Source organism: Stegostoma tigrinum, chromosome 19 (assembly GCF_030684315.1).
Source record: "Stegostoma tigrinum isolate sSteTig4 chromosome 19, sSteTig4.hap1, whole genome shotgun sequence".
In the NCBI taxonomy this organism is placed as follows: domain Eukaryota; kingdom Metazoa; phylum Chordata; class Chondrichthyes; order Orectolobiformes; family Stegostomatidae; genus Stegostoma; species Stegostoma tigrinum.
In genome coordinates, this window is record NC_081372.1 from 18,808,763 (window position 1) to 18,828,854 (window position 20,092).

At 40.0% G+C, this 20,092-nt stretch overlaps 1 protein-coding gene across 1 annotated transcript in view; it reads right to left on the minus strand.

Annotated features, from left to right (window-relative positions):
* cables2b (Cdk5 and Abl enzyme substrate 2b) overlaps positions 1–20,092 on the minus strand; it is a 45,609-nt gene that overhangs the window by 11,811 nt on the left and 13,706 nt on the right. The window contains exons 2-3 of the mRNA XM_048550086.2: positions 8,774–8,866; positions 4,306–4,383 (exon numbers count right to left, since the gene is read on the minus strand). Coding sequence (XP_048406043.1) covers positions 4,306–4,383; positions 8,774–8,866 — 171 coding nt within the window. The remainder of the gene's footprint in view (positions 1–4,305; positions 4,384–8,773; positions 8,867–20,092) is intronic.

Sequence of the window (20,092 nt, forward strand, 5' to 3'; positions counted from 1 at the left end):
TAACTCTACTTTCTTATTGCAGATGCTGCCAAATCTACAGAGTTTCTCTAGCAATTCTTCTGGTTAGATGACCAGTGAGCACAGTTGTTAATTTTATTTAATTGATTTGTAGTTCTTGTTGCTTCCTGTGTAACAGCATCTGAAGCAGTTAGGTGATATAATTTCTAGGAGACAGCAAGAACTGCAGATGCTGGATTCAGAGTCAATATAGTGTGGAGCTGGAGGAACACAGCAGATCAGGCAGCATCAGAAGAGTAGGAAAGTCCTGTTTCAGGTTTACATCCTTCATCAGGATGAAGGGTCCCAACCCAAAACTTTGACTTTTCTGCTCTTCTGATGCTGCCTGACTTGCTGTGTTCCTCCAGCTCCACACTGTATTGAGGGACACAATTTCAGCTAGCACAGAACTTACTATGCCACATACTCCCTGCAGGTGCTGAAAAACAAATCTTGAGACTTTTGGTCAGAACTAACAGACAAAATTGTTGTGAAAATCTAGATGCTAAGCATCTAATATTGAGCTGCAATTTGTGTGCAAACAATGTGCTACTTTCAGTTGAGTTAATCCTGCACAGTGGTAAAGATGTACATCAATTTCTAAATGCAGTCTGAGGACAGACAATGAAACACAATTGTACAGTGTATGCATTAAAAGGAATTAAGCAACTTTGTAATGTTAAAATAATTGACAAGATAACTAGCCTTCAAAATGAAGAAATATTGTAGTTCAGGATGAGAAAGTATAAGGTGAAGACAAGCTATTGATGAAGCTATAAATGGAATACTTTTAAATTAGTCATCAGTAATTTTCTAATTGCCAAAGAATGTTGACTGTAATAGTGAACACACACAATGCTTTCAATATTCTGGTCCCTCTTTATACAACTTTGAATTGGTCTGGCAACAACTACACACTCATCTTCATGGATTAGAAACAGATAACTTAAATTAAACAACCACAAATGAATGTTCCTTTGGGGAGGGACTCTTGCGATGCAGTGGTACCGTCCTAACGCTGGGACAAGAGAGCCGGGTTCAAGTCCCATCTGCTTCAGGTGTGTAATAACATTTCTGAACAGTTTTCTTAGAAAAGTTGGCTAATTTAGAAAAAAAGAATGTTTCTTTACCTAATGGGACCTTGTGGCACAGTTACTAACTCTGATCTAGAGTGTATAAGTTCAAGACTTTGGTGCTCCAAAGGCGTCTCACCTCAACAGATCAAATCAAAATATCTGAATGTTCTTTTACCCCTTCCAACTCCGTTTTGATTTATCTCCCTCACCTTAGATGGTCTGCATAGCCTTAACAGGCTTTGCATGTAAATTTGTCAATTGGAAACTAGGGCTGATTTACTGGGAGGTGGTTAATAGATGAAAAAAATACCACAGGTGATATGGGGATTATAAAACCCATTCAGTTGGCTATGAGTGTACTTCTGGATATAAAAAAAAATGCATGTTCCTTTTTAGGGTTCTTGTCATGCACAGCTGACTATGAAACATCTAAATGTTGCTTTTTAGGGCTCTTGTGGTCCTACTACTGAGCCAGTAGGCCTGGGTTCAAGTCCCAGGTGTTCCGGAGGTGTATAATAATATGCCTGAACAGGCCAATTAGATAAGAAGACAAAATCTAGTGTCCCCACCTCTGAGCTGGGTAAGTGGGGTAAAGTCTGACCTGCTCCAGAGTTGTGTCATAGCCAACCTGAACAGGTTGATTAGAAAATGGGAATGTTCATTTAAATGCAAGCTTCCTGGCAATGTCACTGGACCAGAAATCAACAGGTTCAGTCTAGTGTTCTTAAGTTATGGGTTCAAATCTGACCCAAATGAATGCCCTTTGCGAAGGGCACATGTGGTACAGTGGTAACGTCCCTACATCTGAACCAGGTTCAAGTCACACTTGCAAGAGGTTTGTACTAACATCTCTGCACAAATTGGTTCTAAAATAGCCATGCAGTCATGACATGGTCCCACTGTACTGCAATGTGTACCACTATGAGAAACTAACTAGACTTAAAACAATTTGAATGTTCCTGGCACAGTGATTGTGTCTGAGTTAGGTGATCCCGAGTTCAAGTTCCACCTACTCTAGAGGTATGTTTATAACATCTGAACATTCCTTTTGAGCGGGCTCCTGTAGCACACAGTGCCCCTAATTCTGAGCTAGAAGGCCTAGGCTGAAGTTCTAGACTTTTGAACTGCTCTAAACTTACAGAAGTGTCTGAACGTTAACTAGAAACAACTGAACTTTCTTTTGGAGTGTTTTGTGGCACAGTGGTTGTACGCCTGCTCTGGGGTCAAAGAGACCCGGAGTCAAGTCGCACCTGCTCCAGAGGTTTGCCATAACATATCTGAACAGCCAATTTCAATTCGGAATTCTGAAATTTTGAAGGGTTTATTTCATATAAGCACACCACCGACAGCAGGAAAGGCAACAGACATTGATAACACACAGCTTTCACTATCATTTTGCCTCGCCATGGCGAACAAATTTGCTAGTTTGCTTGTCAGATGTCTAGTATTCCACGAGCAGAAAGTCTGCCTGACTAATATTGGGAAGATCGCTGCCTAACCACTAACTCTAACAGATTAACATAAGAACACTGCCATTAGTAAACTACCTTCCAAGTCAAACCACAACTTTCTTTCAGTCAAATTCATGAAACTTTCTATGTAACAACACAATGGTAAACATTTAACACAGGAGATAAAACCATTTACCAGCACATTTGCAAAGGCATTAAGGGACTGGCAGGGCGAGCATTTTTTGCCATGTCCACATCCCATGAATGAAAACATTGCAACTGCATGATGAATTAGGTGCTTTCCAGCCTTGGAGCTGTATTTGAACCATTGAATTTCTGATCGCATACCTGCACCATCTTGAAGATTACCTACTTTCACCTCTGCGCTTACCTTAGTTATCTGCCATTGATATGTTTATCCATACCTTTATTCTCTCCAGACTTGTTTACTTCAATCCTGGCTCATCTCCCACACTCTTACTCTGTAAACTTCAGGTTGTCTAAAACTCTGCTGTTGATGTACCATCTTACATTCAGTCAATACCTGGTATTTGTTGACTTATGTTGCCTTCTAGATCAGCAACCCTTGAATTTAAAATAGTCATTCCTCCCGTTAAACAACTTTCTTCCACTTTTTTAATCTCCAGCAGAGTTATAACATTTCCTTTCAATTTTGCTACCTGAATACTCCCAATTTTAATCACCAGTGGTGGCTGCACCTTCAGCTACCAAAGGTCTTATTTTCTAGAATCCTCACCAATACTTTTTATCCTTTAAGACATTCATTAACCAACTCTTTGACCATGTTTTTGGGTCACTTACTCTAATATTTCCTTATGGAGTCTGTGTCAAACATTCTTTTGTTAGAAGATCTGCAAAATATCAGTTGAACGTTTTACTTTATTTAAGGGCATTTAAAAATGCAATTTTTTATTGTTTCTGTTGGTGGTGCAGAGTAGTTTCAACCCCATTGGACCTTAATCAGAGTGAATTAGGTAATAATAAGAAGCAAAACAACATTACTTCATTTTGAAACTTGTGGCTGTTTTCTGGCCTCAGCGTCAGGATTCTGAGTTTCAGGGCAAAACAAAATTGATTTCAACTGATGCTATGTTGATTTAGATTCAGATTTTATTGTCACATGTACTTAAGTGCATGACTACAGTGAAAAGCATATAATGTTACCACACATGGAGCCATCTTAGGTACGAAGGCACCCAAGTAGAAAAATATTGCTTAGGTACAAAGTAGGAGGAGAAACAAAGAGTTAAAAAGTTAATCAGTACTTCATGGTATAGTAGAAAAATAAAGAAATAGCTAATATTTTACATTAAAGTGTTTCGCAATTTAAACTAGGAAAATAAAGGAATGTGTTAAAAATTCAACAGTCTTTGATGCATCCTCTGCTTATTTCACGCTGCCGAAGAAACTGCTGTCTCTGATCTCCCCTGATGCTATAGGAACTTGCCCAGGCAGGATCCACTCACATGCCAAGTCAGGGCTAAAGGACAAGCAACATACCGGCAAGAGGCCAGGCTGAGAGCCACTGAGAGACCAAAGGGTGAAAGAGAAAGGCAAAAAAGGAGAAGGAAAAGATGGAGCCAAGGAGCTCCAGTTGGAGCATCCTATTCAGTGTCTTGACTGGATATAGTGTAAAAGGGGCTTTGAAATGAACTGAGTTTCACTTGCATAAAATGAAGTTTCAGAAAAAAAAACTGATGATTCTATCCAGTACAACAGAAAATTCTAATTGAATTCAGTTGAAGACAAAATATTCTTACCCAGTACTGTGCAATTCTCCATAAGGCAGGACAGAAAAAGCTGAGCACAGTGACCTTTTCGCGCAGATAAGAACTATCCTTAAAAGAAAATAATAAAGTCAGAATTAGTCAACAATTGCACACAGGGTCACACGTGCCAGAAAATAATTTCAAGCGTATTATTCTTAATGTTGAATCGGAGACCTAATCAGAGGCAACTATTTTAAAGAAGAGCATGTAACTATTATCTATAGAATATAGGCAACATTCCATGATTTGTCCATAATACAATAGCATTCACAAAATATTTACCCATGCAACTTGCATCAGAAGACTGGAGGATTGCTAATTTAACACTTCCGCTCAAAGAATGGAATTGGATAAACGAGATAACAATATGCAAGCTAATTTAACTTATGCATTTATACTAGATGCAGGATAACTGAACCTTAATTTAAGAGCAGCGTACCCAGATTTGCACAAGTCAAACCTATTCTACAAGGTTACCATAGCTTGCTGAGGGAAATAATGGAATATACTGATTGATGAAATTCAGTGTCTATGTGCATATAGGTTTTTAAAAGGAAATTTGTCAAGATACTTGGATAACACTGTAGCAGGGATGTGGAAAGATACATGATAAATATCTATTAATCATCATCTTGGGTTTCTATCAGACCGGAGAGGATAAATAACTGAGTACTTCAGGACTTAGTGTTGGACAAATACCGGGGGTCAGTTAGCGTAGCTAGCTGAATGGCTGGTTTGTAATGCGGCATTATGCCAATAGCATGGTTCAATTGCAGGACTTGCTGAGGAAGTAACATTTGCATCACACAAATGGCAAGCAATGACCATCTCGATTAGCCAGCACCCCTTGACGTTTAATGGTGCTACCATCACTGAATCCTCCACTATCAACATCTTGGGAGGATTAGCATGAACCAGAACTTTGCCATATAAACACTGTGGCTACAATAGCAGGTCAGAGGCTAGGATTGCTGCAGCAAGTAATTCACCTCCTGATTCCCCAAAGCCTCTTATCTAGAAGGCACGAGTCAGGTGTGTGATGGAATATTCCCCACTTGCCTGGATGGGTGCAGCTCTAACGCAATATGCATCTAGGACAGCCTGTTTTATTGGCTCCACATGCACAAGATTTGGAAATATACTGCTGTTCATTCACTGTCACTGGGTCAAAATCCTGGAACTCCCTCCCTAACGGCAGTGTGGGCCAACCTAGAGCATACGGACTACAAGCAGTTCAAAAAGGCAACACACAACCATCTTTTGAAGGGCAAGTCAAGGCACGCAATAAATGCTGACCAACCAGTGATGCCGATAACCCATGGATAGACATTCAAAAATCCCAACTTCTCAATCTTAAGCGTAGTGACCCTCAGGCTAAACAGGGGAAGTGTAGGCCTAAAAGTATTATCGCCGGACTGTTAATCCAGAGATGCAGATAGTGTTCTAGGGACCCAGGTTCGAATCTCGCCATGACAGATGGTGGAATTTGAATTCAATAAATACAAGGAATTAGGAATCTAATGATGACTGTGAATAGATTGTCAGAAAAACCCATCTGGTTCACTAATGTCCTTTAGGGAAGGAAACTGCCATCCTTATCTGGTCTGGCCTACATGTGACTTCAGATGGGAGCAATGTGGTTGACTCTTAATTGCCCTCTGGGCAATTAGGGATGGGCAATAAATGCTGCCCAGCCAGCAATACCCTCATCCTGTGAATGAATAAAGAAATAAACCCAACAGTTGTCTCTCTCTGATGAGACAACAGCCCTACGGTCCTCTAGGACTCTGGCAACTTTACCCATCTTCAATATATATGGTCACGAATTTTAAGTATAGGGGATATTACATCAAAACTTACAGATAAAAGTAATGTGAACTACGAAGGGATTTAAAGACCAGAGATATATTCTAGTTGATTGGGCAGATAAGACTTATAACATTTACTGCACAGAATTATGAACTAAATATATTTGACTAGTACCTGGGTCAGCAAAGTTTTTTCTTTTTGTGCACATTACAGTGGGGCAAAGATATAAAATCAGAGAACGATTAACAGTTATATCATGCAAGTGCATTAATTGGGGGAAACAGCAGAAATTGGGTTTTCTATTATCCTTATTACTTAAAAGTAAATTTGATGTATATTTTGGAAATTCCTTTGATAGCATCATCTTGCGACCCATACCGCTTAGAAGAATAAGGACCACGTAGGCAGCAATACTATATCCTGCAGAGTTTCCTTCAAGTCACAGATCATACAATATGACTGCTCCTTCATGGTCACTGGATCATTCAGCCTTGAATATACTACCTAACAGTAGTGGGTGCACCTATAACCGCATAGGCTTCAGCGTTTCATAAAGACAACTCTCCACCACCTTCAAGGCTCATTAAGGGTGAATTAAAAGATGTTGGTCTCAAACTTTATCCACATTCCATAAATGAATTTAAAGGAAACTGAAACTTATTCAAGCAAATGATAGAGTATTTCCACTGCAAGGTCAGTTAGTAACTACTGGGCAAAACAATTATCAAGAAGAATATGCAGCAACATTAAGATCTTGGTTTTCAAACGTAGAGTGCTTTAGTAAATTCCATGTCCAAGTGAAAAACAATTGATAGTTGCTGTTTAAAACATGTGGAAAAATACTTGACAAAATAAAAAGTTTGTGAATATGGATCAGGATCACAGTATATAGATTTTATAGGGAAATGTTACAAGTATTAAGATATAATTGGAATTCTTCTGTGCCATAAATTTCTGTACATTTTCAGTAGTTATTATTCCTTAGTGGGACCCAATGGAGTACAGCTGTAATGACTTTGTCTCTATTCCAAGTGCAGTATTATCTGGGAAATGCACGACATGCAAATAACAAAGGTTCGGAGTAGAATCAGGGCTGACTATACATGTAAACATACATATCACTTCAGCAGAAGATAAAAACAGATCACGAGCATGCATGCTTTTTTCAAGGTAGGTAAGATGCAATAATTTTGCTGCAAGAATTACCCAATTGTATTCAGCAAACAACAATATTTTATGCCTGAATACTTTTCTAGGAAAACATTTTATTTTGACCTTAGTTAAGATACATGTAAAAGTAGAAAGTCAGATGTATACGAAACATGTTGACACTCTTCCAACAAGTTTTGGTAAATGGTTGCTTGTTTGGCTGAACAGTCAAGTACCCATAGATATGAAACATGGGTATTAATTGTATCAGAATACCTATAAATGTTCAGATTATGCCATTGCTAAACAAAAATGCTCTCAGAATTGTTGTGGTCAGTAATCTCACTGGAAAGGAATTTCTAGAACATGCAGCTTCAATTAAGGATACATTTACACAAGAATTGGGAGCATGAGTAGGTCAGTCTGCCCCTCAACCCTGCTCTAGGCATTTTATAAGATAATGACTGATATAAGCCATATCTCTCAACTCCCTTATCAAAACAACTCTTTCATTCAGCTCTGAATATATTCAACAGTCACCTATACTATAGTAGTGGTTATCACATTCACCTCACACATGAAAGGTTCCCAGTTTGAAACTGGGCAGAAACATTATGGGGGCTCTTCCAGTTCATTGGTAGTGTTCCAACCTCTGGATCTGAAGGCCTAGTTTCAAGTACGACATATTTCAGAAGTTTGTCATAAGATACCTGAACAGATGGATTACACTATCGACATTTAATGGCCTAGTCTATACTCAATGTCTAGTAAAAATTATTCTTTCCACGAAGACTCTCAGGGGAAAAAAAGTTATGCTCTTCTCAAAATTAAATGGGAGACCTTAACCTTTAAACCATGCCCCCTAATTCTAGATTTCCCACAAGGGGAAAACATCTTCTCAAGTTCCACGCCATCAAATCCACTCAAGATCATGTACAGTCCAGTTCCGCAGGTTTAGGGGCCATCCTACTCACGCCTTCATCATAACATACTCCCTTCATCCCGGGAAATAAATCAAGGGAACCTTTTCTGAACTGTTTCAAATGCAATCCTATCCTGTCTAATGCAAGGAGGCTGTAAATCTCACAGTAATCAAAGCAATATCACTAATTTCCTGTAAAAGTGAAGCAAAGCACCCTACTTTTACCATAAAACTTTTGTCCGCTTGTACTAAATGTTTGCATCTTTGCGATAACAGGACAAGATTTTTAAAAAACGTCTCCTCAGATTTCTATTTGATGGATCCCCATCTCAGGCAACATTCACACAAAGACCACAGTGTGAAAACAAAATAAAACAGGTGCGCTCTGCACTAATACTATCTTGCAATGTGAATGCAGCCCAGGTAAATAACCCTTGATATTCATGATGCCACATTAAGAAACAAATTACATACATTTAACAATGATGCAAAATACACCAAATCACAAAGATTGTTGTTTCTCATGTCATTTGCATAAGTCGTCATTCAGAGTTGTGCACACCTACTCATTTTAATTACCTGCTATTTCTCGTGTCATATTGCCGCATATTTTTGATAAAGTGAACTTTCTTTGTATTTTTTGGATGGGGGGATCCTGAAGAGGTTCTGCTTCTGTAAAATATTTAAAAAAGGTTTACTAAATAAGACACTGAGTTACCTTTCTGATACTGAGCAGACAATTTTTTTTCCACACTGTCAGTAAAAAATTGCAGATATTGAGATCTATCATCCCCATTATCTGACACCTTTATTAGACATTTGAGAGACAGATAGGTTGCAGAACAGTAAAAGAACAGCTCAAAGTGCGAGATGATGATACAAATTAGCACATTTTCTGAATGGACTATAGGTCAAAGGATGTCACTATGGTTTACAGTGATACCTGAAGTGTTAAATATCTTTATATCGAGCGCTCAACTCACTTTAAATCACTGGAAACAATACAATTTTAAGTCAGCAAATCCCAAAATTTGTAATAACTCTCAGTTGTAAATGTGTTTGTTAATGTGCCTTTTGAGATTGATAGGGACAATTTCACTCAATTGTTAATCTGTATTTTGGTGGTGGTAGGTAGGCATGGTGGTTGAAATGCCAGTAACAAACTAGATAGTTGAATGATGTTTTCATTGAATAATCAACACCCCATATTTACTGTGATGTTAATTGCTAGGAGTGCCAGTACTGGTTTAAACACTAACTAGCTAAGTTTTAGAATTATCAGGAAGTCAAATCACAAAATTTAATTACCCTACCAAAGAAGTGAGAGACTATACCTCAAATATCCAAGAGTCTGAGCACTGGACATTCCAAGCTTAAAAATGATTGATAAGACATTTTCTCTCCCTTCACTTATACAATAGTTGAGGGAATGCTTTAAGCAGTTCAGGCAGTGTCTTGAAGAAATAAGCTTAAATGGTTTATCAAAGTCATTTAAGATGTGCAGACACATTTCAGCATATGCTACCAATTATGGTTGCTATTTACAAGATGAACCTTAAACTATAACTTGACATTTAATAAAACAGGCAATAGAAAACATGACATCCGACAGATTGATTCCTGCAAATAGTATCTTGAAAATTATCGATGGCATGCTTACAAAAGAAAACAGAATATAAGACACCTATTAAGAGAATTCAGTGGACTACAGTTTTTGATGACCAGGACAGATACTCTTAAGTCTTTTAGTATGTGTGGTTCAACAGCCAGCTGAGTTTTCTATACATTCACAAAATATAAACAAGTACAGTAACTGAAACAACTGGTAAATGTACAAAATTTATTTATAATAATCCAGAACAGATTTTAATCTTACTGCAGATGTAGACCTCCCTGTTGTATTTTCTGCTCCTCTAATAGATTTGTTTTCTTCTTTCTAGTATGGATAAACGGAATCTGACTTAATTCGATCACTGTATAGTTTTCTGCATACCCATCACAATCAGGTTCCATTGCAGGTGACATATAGCTGCTTCAAGTCAAATCATGTCACGACCCTCAAGACTATTTCCAAGTCAGACAGTTATTGGTTCAAGGCCCAGCTCTTTGTGCATGAAGTCTAAGTTGACATTTCCAGAGCAGTGCCGTGGGATTGCTGTAATGTCAGGGACACCATTATTCAGATGAGACCATGTTTGCAGGTGTTACAGAAATAAGCCAAAATTTCTCATTGGCTGGGCAATGGGGCAATTTGTGACTTTATTCTTAGCCAAGTTCAATCAAGGTGGCAGTCTTAAAAAGCCCCAGGCAATCCAGAGGCACCTACACTGCATTATCTGACAATATGGAGGAGTTGTTTAGGTGCTACATTATGGCACGGTTTTGCCACTCACAGTCACTACAGCAAACTGCTTTCCATTGACATAGCTAGGTAGTGTGTGTGGAAATTTTAAAATGTTTGGCATTGTTTCTGAACTAAGTTCCTATCACAGAAACAATAGATCTACTTTTTGAGATTTCATCCACCTTGCAAACTTCTTACAGTGGAAAATTTCACACCCCAATTCAGTTTGAAAAAATGCCCCTGTATTAATTTACATACACTACTGCACATGCAAGTCTGCCACACTGCAAGCCCCACTGATAATCCTAAAAAATGGTACCAGTGTAATTATTTGTGCAATAAAAACATGTTTTTCAATTCTCAATTTAATGCTGGCCACAATGTTGAGAATTTTGCAAGCATGGGCTGGTTGTGTACAGTCAGCACCTTGCTTGTTGCGAAGGAATATGCTATTTGATACAATCTACCTGTCTTTGGAAGTTACAGCCTAAGTATGTTGCATCACACTGCAGCTGTTTCACGCTGCTTTATGCAATAGCAACATGAGTGGTCACCATTAAAAGGATGCTTCCGCTAAATTAGAGCTATGTTCTGCTGACCCCACAAATGTGTAATGTTGCATATATGAATTTCAGTAAACAAGGCCATGCCATATGTTCTTGGCAGCCAGAAAAAGCATATTGCACATTGTGCCGTATTCAATTCAACATAATAGGTGACAACCTATAGGAATACACCTCTGATAGAAGTAATTTGCCTGTTTTAAATGTAAACTATGCTTGGCAGTTAATAGTCAGCCATTGTTAACTGGTGCATTCTATATTGTAATAACTTTATGATTCAGCACCCTCCACTTATTTAGTACTTTGGTAATCTTGTGAATTGATCTGATTAGTGACAGACAAAAACAAAATTAATAAAACATCTTGTTTTCAGCAACAAACTGTTTTATCAAAATGTGAGGCTGGATGAACACAGCAGGCCAAGCAGCATCTCAGGAGCACAAAAGCTGACGTTTCGGGCCTAGACCCTTCATCAGAGAGGGGGATGGGGTGAGGGTTCTGGAATAAATAGGGAGGGGGGGGGAGGCGGACTGAAGATGGAGAGAAAAGAAGATAGGTGGAGAGAGTATAGGTGGGGAGGGGATAGGTCAGTCCAGGGAAGACAGACAGGTCAAGGAGGTGGAATGAGGTTAGTAGGTAGATGGGGGTGCGGCTTGGGGTGGGAGGAAGGGATGGGTGAGAGGAAGAACAGGTTAGGGAGGCGGAGACAGGTTGGACTGGTTTTGGGATGCAGTGGGTGGAGGGGAAGAGCTGGGCTGGATGTGTGGCGCAACAAACTACTGCACCTCCCAGTCGCAAACCATTTCCACTCCCCCTCCCATTCTTTAGATGACATGTCCATCATGGGCCTCCTGCAGTGCCACAATGATGCCACCCGAAGGTTGCAGGAACAGCAACTCATATTCCGCCTTGGAACCCTACAGCCTAATGGTATCAATGTGGACTTCACCAGTTTCAAAATCTCCCCTTCCCCAACTGCATCCCTAAACCAGCCCAGTTCGTCCCCTCCCCCCACTGCACCACACAACCAGCCCAGCTCTTCCCCTCCACCCACTGCATCCCAAAACCAGTCCAACCTGTCTCTGCCTCCCTAACCTGTTCTTCCTTTCACCCATCCCTTCTTCCCACCCCAAGCCGCACCCCCCATCTACCTACTAACCTCATCCCACCTCCTTGACCTGTCCGTCTTCCCTGGACTGACCTATCCCCTCCCCACCTCCCCACCTATACTCTCTCCACCTATCTTCTTTTCTCTCCATCTTCGGTCCACCTCGCCCTCTCTCCCTATTTATTCCAGAACCCTCACCCCATCCCCCTCTCTGAAGAAGGGTCTAGGCCTGAAACGTCAGCTTTTGTGCTCCTGAGATGCTGCTTGGCCTGCCGTGTTCATCCAGCCTCACATTTTGTTGTCTTGGATTCTCCAGCATTTGCAGTTCCCATTATCTCTGAAACTGTTTTATCATTTCTTTCAGTCTTAACTTTCACGTGAGGTGTTACATTTCAGACTTTCCAAACCTCTGGTACTTCAGTCTTCTTCCTTTCTACTGCCTTTTGTAATATACAGAGTCAGAGTCATACAGCATGGAAACAGACTTTTTAGCCTAACATGTCCATGCCAACCAAGTTTCCCGAACTAAACTAGTCCCACTTGACAGCATTTGACTTATATCCCTCTAAACCTTTCCTATCTATGTGACTGTCTAAATGCCTTTTAAATGCTGTTAAGTGCTTCCAGAATTTTTCTCTTCAGCTACCCAAATAGTCCTTTGACTTAAACCATCTCATATCATTTGATTACCCTAAACAAGTTACTTTGTATTGAATAATAGCCTCCATTAATTGTTTTCCATGCAGTTTCATTAGTTCTACATTTCCAATGCTCACCTTGAATCAAAGTACTAAATATCTTAGCTTTTCTACAATTGAGGGGCAGTATTGTTCTTTTATTACTATGCAGTCCTGATCCTTTTCCTTTAATCCTCCCTACACTTACATTTACTTATTGCCCATATTTTTTAAAAAACTGTCTCACTTTTCCCAAATGTCCATATTCTGGCTTAAATTGCTCTTTTATGTTTCAAATTAGATTGAGTTTCATTGAATAAGACAACTCTATTAGCAAAACAGTATTTTGCTTTGAAAAAGACAATTTATTTAGACCTTTTCAATATCCTGTAAAACTATTTCTAGTTATGATTCCTCTGCAACTCCTGTCCTAACATCTAATTTAGGTAATTACATTTCACGACAAACCATATTCACCCCAAGCCTCTAAGTTTTCCTTTTTTAAAGAATATATTCTATTCATACTACCTAAATTGGGGTCTCTAGCTCCCAAATATCACCCTACTTTTAGATCATCTGTTTCAATACCTAAAACCAAGGTTGAAAAAAAATAACACATTGACTAAATAAACAGCCCTAAGCATAATTGTGACAAAAATAGAATTTGTACATCTAAAAATGACTATTGTTAGTTCATAGTTCAAATTTAGCTATTTATATTCTCAAATTTCTATTCACAGCTCAAAATACTGAATACTGTGCCCAATCTGTGAGTGATTTTGATATTTAAATCTTTATGCACTTATTGCTTATAAAGGGCATTTTTCTCTTATTCCTTCTGAGAATTACGTATCAAGGTAGAATGTTTGTTATTTCTACAATGTCACAATATTTATGTTTTGAAGAAAAACAAATGAAGAAAAGGAATTGGAGAAAAGGAGGAGGAGAGGGGACCTAATTGAAGTATACAAGGTAATGAGAGGCATAGATAGAGTTGATAGCCAGAGACTATTTCCCAGGGCAGAAACGGCTAACATGAGGGGCCATAGTTTTAAGCTGGCTGGAGGAAAGTATAGAGGGGATGTCAGAGGCGGGTTCTTTACACAGAGAGTTGAGAGAGCATGGAATGCGTTGCCAGCAGCAGTTGTGGAAGCAAGGTCATTGGGGTCATTTAAGAGACTGCTGGACATGCATATGGTCACAGAAATTTGAGGGTGCATACATGAGGATCAATGGTCGGCACAACATGGTGGGCTGAAGGGCCTGTTCTGTGCTGTACTGTTCTATGTTCTAACAAATCATTTATTCATTCTTGGTGATTGATCTAAATTTCAATTTGGATTTCCTTGTAGTGTTCTTTCTTGAATTTGCTTTCTTTTAAAAAAATCAATTTCTTTGCATACATCTGAGCTTGAACCAGAATATTCAAAACTGTGTTGCCATAATTGACAGAGGAGTTCACGAACACAAATCCATGTTATTACTAACAGCATCTTTGACCAACTCTAACAGTCCATGGTTCCACCCTAACCTCAACTCATCTACAGTTCAATTCCTCATCCAAACATTTTTGTTATCTCTAACTTTAAATCTCCAATACATCCCTAGTCAATCTCCCAAGATTTATATGCCATGAACTTGAGCTCATCTGAAATGCTGCAGTGAGATTTTATTTGTTACCTCTGTCATTCATAGAAGTTAGGAATAGATCATTCAGTCCCTTGAGCTTGTTCCAATGAATAACATCACAATCTACATCCTAACTTCATGTAGCTGCCTTGACTCCACATTTCATGGTATCCTTCAGCAGCAAAAAACAACTAAAGACTGCAAGAAAATCAATAATAAAGAGATAACACAATATGGAACTGGAGGAACACAGCAGGCCAGGCAGCAGAGGAGTAGGAAAGTTGATGTTTTGGGTCAGGACACTTCTTCAGAAATGTCAACTTTCCTGCTCTTCTGATGCTGCCTGGCCTGCTGTGTTCCTCCACCTCCATATTGTGTTATCTCTGATTCCAACATCTGCAGTTCTTGCTATCATTAAATTCGCTTCATTACCCATATCTATGTAAACTTTTGGAAAGAACAAAGAAATGGACAATAAAAAGACATTATATCCAGTTCCGATCACGGGGAGTTTCAACTGACACAAACCAAAATGATACGAGGTAATGGGAAGTATGGTTCCATTATTAAGGTTTTTCGTTCACTTGCAATACTCACACCACAATCTTGTAATTGCTCTATACATTTTATACTTTTAAAATATGTTTGACTTGTTTGTTCCCTTCCAATAATATTATAGGTTATTGGCCTTTGAATGCAGTCACTCTCACATTCCAACTATTTAATCAGCACAATCAACACCATTTCTCCCCAGCACTCCGCTTCCATATTATCTCATTATGCTGCTCTCTCCACACTTCATGTCAGCTCTGATGAAGAGCCACCTAGACTTGAAGCGTTAGCTTGCTCTAACTCCACTGATGCGGCCTGATCTGAGGTTTCCTGTATTTTTTTGTTTCCAGTACAGATTTCAGCATCTGCAGTAATTTCCTTCTACAGCTCTGTGTTATTGGTTTTCTATCCACTTGCTACATTAGTTTAGACCTCCTGCTTTATTTAAACTACTGTGATAATGAGATGGAGGGTGCATAATTTGCATCAATTGGTAACAGTTCTGGAATTTGGATTTGAAAATAGTGGTAGGTGGTTACTGGTTACTTCTGAGAAAGGTTTTAGTCTTAAAAAGTCAAGAGAATCCTACCAGAACAGTGATCTAAATCTAACTTTTTGTTAGAGAACAGTTGACTGTGGATCTGTTTTTGTTAATGGAAAGATGTTGAGACTGTTCAGTTTATAACTAGTAAACATCTAAGGCAATGAACATGACCTTCAAAACAAAAGACTCTAGGAAGGACAAGTTTTTTTTGAAAAAGAAAAGATGCTCAAAAAACATGAATGTTGAGTTTAGAAGCGAGTCCAGCTTCTCTCCTAAAAGGATTTGAGCAAAGTCAGAGAACAAAAGCAGATGGAGTTTTACTGATTGGCTCCTGACAAGGTAACCATGGCATGTGTGGGGCTAGTGCAGAACAGAATTACCCAGCTTTCAGAGAAAGCATAAGAAAAATTCTAACTTCTGTGTGAAAGGACCAGAAAGTTTCCAGTAAAAGCAAAGTGGTTCTCACTTTTCCCTGTAAATTCCGTGTTGGAAAAGGAATAAAACACCTTCAAACACAATGAAAGGACAAATTCTCAGCCAGTGAATTAAAGAGAGCACTGGTGTGATACCGTGCGTCAACAACAAATATACATTAAAAAATTGAAAGAGAAAAAAAACATTTCATCAACACCTGTGGTCCAGACTGATGTTCCTACTGAACTGTCTTTCCCTGTTTTTTTTGTGCTTCTGTCTGTAAAGTGGGAAAATTTAAAAGATTTAAGATATAGAGCGTTATACCTGAGCAATTTTTTTTAAACTGATTGCCATTATTTTGTTCACAATAAAGCTATTTTCTGTTAATTACAGAAACCTGGTGAACATTTTCTTTTAACTTGAGTTCAAAGTCAGGTAAGTTGGTGATTGTGGATAGTTTAGATCTTTTCACATCTGTGATGAATCTTGGAATAGTGGGGCTTGATTTCGAGTGCACTTTCCCATTGAGATGTGACATTAACATTTAAGCATGTTTTTGCCTGTGAATGGTAATTGCTGATGTATGGTGATCTCTTTCTGTAATATATGACTTTGCTTCACTTTTTCCCGAGGAAGGGTCTAGGTCCGAAATGTCAGCCTTCCTGCTCCTCTGATGCTGCTGGGCCTGCTGTGTTCATCCAGCTCTACACCTTGTTATCTCTTGCTTCAAAAATGTTGGCTTTAACAAGGCAAAATTAAGTTTCTCTTCAAATTCTGTGACTCATAACCCGTTCAATTGAATATATTGTGCCCTTCACCCCCATGACAAATGGAGAAGCTTAAAGGGGACAATTTGAACAGACTACATATTTATCTTTGGGCCGCTGCACAATAGTATATAGCTTCCATCGACCACTGCTGACGACAAAATTATAGATTTGCACAAGTACGTTCCTGACTCACCCAATTCATTTTGCAACAACTTTCATTTATATAGTATCTCTTTCAACAGTCTAATGGTAAAATGCTGAAGGCATAACCAATGGTGGAATAAAATAAATGAAGAACATACGAGCAGACAGGAGGTCTGGGTTCAAGTCTCTTGAATGCTGGAGATGTGTCACATCACGTCCGAACAGTCTGATTCAGATAATTACAAGCAGAGAGAATTGGAGGAATGCGTAGTTTTGGAAGTTTTGATTGTAGGGACAATGATAGAATGGACATGGAAATATTTCATCATGTGAATGAAAATTGTAAAATTGAAATGAGGCAAGCCAATGTAATCAACAAGCAGAGATGGGTGAATGGGAATTTATATAATTTAAGATACAGACAATGGATGCGCTCATTTATGGAAAGTAGACGATAGAGAGGTAGCTGGCCAGGAAATCACTGGAATATTTGAGATTGGAAACAACAGAAGCCTGAATCAGGGTTTTAGCAGCAATTGGACAGATAGTACAGTATGACGCTGCAGGAAGCCTTTGTGATAGACATGATATGGAATCAGAAACCGTTTTCTGCATCCAACAGGTCACAAATTGCAAACAGATCATTTCACCTAGTCATAGCTTTGGAACAGATAAAATCGGTGGCTTGGGCAGAGTTCCCCAAATTTTTTCCCCCCTCACTGACAATTTCAAAGCATGAAAATTGTCGCAAACCTTTGGTGACTGGTCGGGGGGAAAGAGACAATGATCTGTTAGCATGAGGGAAATAGTGGCCAGCCAGTGCTATCTCAGAGTTCACAACCCCAGCTTGGGAAAGCTTGGGTTAGGACTCTCAGCTTGGTGACTGAGTGCTTAGTTTTCCAAATTTTTAAGCAGGCAGAAGGGCGGAAATTAGGAACAGCAAAGCAGGACGAACAGAGTAGCATTCTCTAGTTTACTGCGGGTGCCATGAGATAGCGAGGCGAGGAACAGGGAGCGGACGCAGCTTAACACGTGGCTGCGCAGCTGGTGTAGGAGGGAGGGCTTCAGATATGTAGATAATTGGGATGCCTTCTGGGGAAGGTGGGACTTGTACAAGAAGGACAGGTTGCATCTGAACTGGAAGGGGACCACTGTCCTGGGTGGAAGGTTTGCTCGAGTAGTTCGAGAGGGTTTAAACTAGTATGGCAGGGGGGGTGGCAACCTGAGCTGCATACCGGAGGTGAGAGTTGATGCAGGTGAGGCAATAGCAAGAGGTAGACCAGCTAGTGGGAAGGATTTTCCTGGGAAGGAACCAAGGGATCAGTTAAAGTGTGTTTGCTTTAACGCAAGGAGTATCAGGAATAAAAGTGATGAACTTAGAGCATGGATCAGTACCTGGTGCTATGATGTTGTGGCCATAACAGAGACATGGGTTTCTCAGGGGCAGAAATGGTTGCTGGATGTTCCAGGGCTTAGAGCATTTAAAAAGAATAGGGAGGGGGGGGGAATAAAGAGGAGGGGGTGTAGCACTACTAATCGGAGAGGGTATCACAGCTACAGAAGCTTCCATTGTCGAGGAAGATCTGCCTACTGAGACAGTATGGGTGGAAATTAGGAACAGCAAGGAGTAGTCACCTCGTTAGGGGTTTACTACAGGCCCCCCAATAGCAGCAGGGAGATTGAAGAAAGCATAGGTCGACAGATTTTGGAAAAGTGTGGACGTAGTAGGGTTGTTGTAATGGGTGACTTTAACTTTCCCAATACTGATTGGAACCTCCTTCGAGCAGAAGATTTGAATGGAGCTGTTTTTGTAAGGTGTGTTCAGGAGGGTTTCCCAACTCAGTACGTTGACAGGCCGACGAGGGGAGAGGCCATTCTAGACTTGGTGCTCGGAAACGAGCAGGGGCAGATATCAGATTTTGTGGTGGGAGAGCATTTTGGTGATAGTGACCATAACTGCCTCACATTCTACATAGCTATGGAGAAGGAGAAGATTAGGCAAAATGGGAGGATATTTAATTGGGGAAGAGGAAACTATGATGCGATTAGACATGAGTTAGGAAGCATGGACTGGGAGCAATTGTTCCATGTTGAGGGCACTATAGACATGTGGAGACTGTTTAAGGAACAGTTGTTGTGAGTGATGAATAACTATGTCCCTCTGAGACAGGCAAGAAGGGGTAAGACAAAGGAACCTTGGATGACGAGAGCGGTGGAGCTTCTCGTCAAAAGGAAGAAGGTAGCTTACATAAGGTGGAGGAAGCTAGGGTCAAGCTCAGCTCTAGAGGATTACAGGCAGGCAAGGAAGGAGCTCAAAAATGGTCTGAGGAGAGCCAGGAGGGGGCATGAGAAAGGCTTGGCAGAATGGACTAGGGAGAACACAAAGGCATTTTACACATATGTGAGGAATAAGAGAATGGTCAAAGAAAGAGTAGGGCCGATCAGGGATAGCATAGGGAACTTGTGTGTGGAGTCTGAGAAGGTAGGTAAAGCCCTAAATGAGTTTTTTGCTTCTGTCTTTACGAAAGAAACGAAATTTGTAGTGAATGAAACCTTTGAAGAGCAGGCGTGCATGCTGGAATGGATAGAGATAGAGGAAGTTGATGTGCTGAAAATTTTGTCAAACATTAAGATTGACAAGTCGCCAGGCCCGGACCAGATTTGTCCTCGGCTGCTTTGGGAAACGAGAAATGCAATTGCTTCGCCACTCGCGACGGTCTTTGCATCCTCGCTCTCCACTGGAGTCGTACCGGAGGACTGGAGAGAGGCAAATGTAATTCCTCTCTTCAAGAAAGGAAATAGGGAAATCCCCGGCAATTACAGACCAGTAAGTCTCACGTCTGTCGTCTGCAAGGTGTTAGAAAGGATTCTGAGGGATAGGATTTATGACCATCTGGAAGAGCATGGCTTGATTAAATGCAGTCAACACGGCTTTGACGGGGGCAGGTCATGCCTCACAAACCTTATTGAGTTCTTTGAGGACGTGACTAGAAACGTTGACGAGGGTCGAGCTGTGGATGTGGTGTATATGGACTTCAGCAAGGCATTTGATAAGCTTCCCCATGGTAGGCTCATTCAGAAGGTCAGGAGGAATGGGATACAGGGGAACTTAGCTGTATGGATACAGAATTGGCTGGCCAACAGAAGACAGCG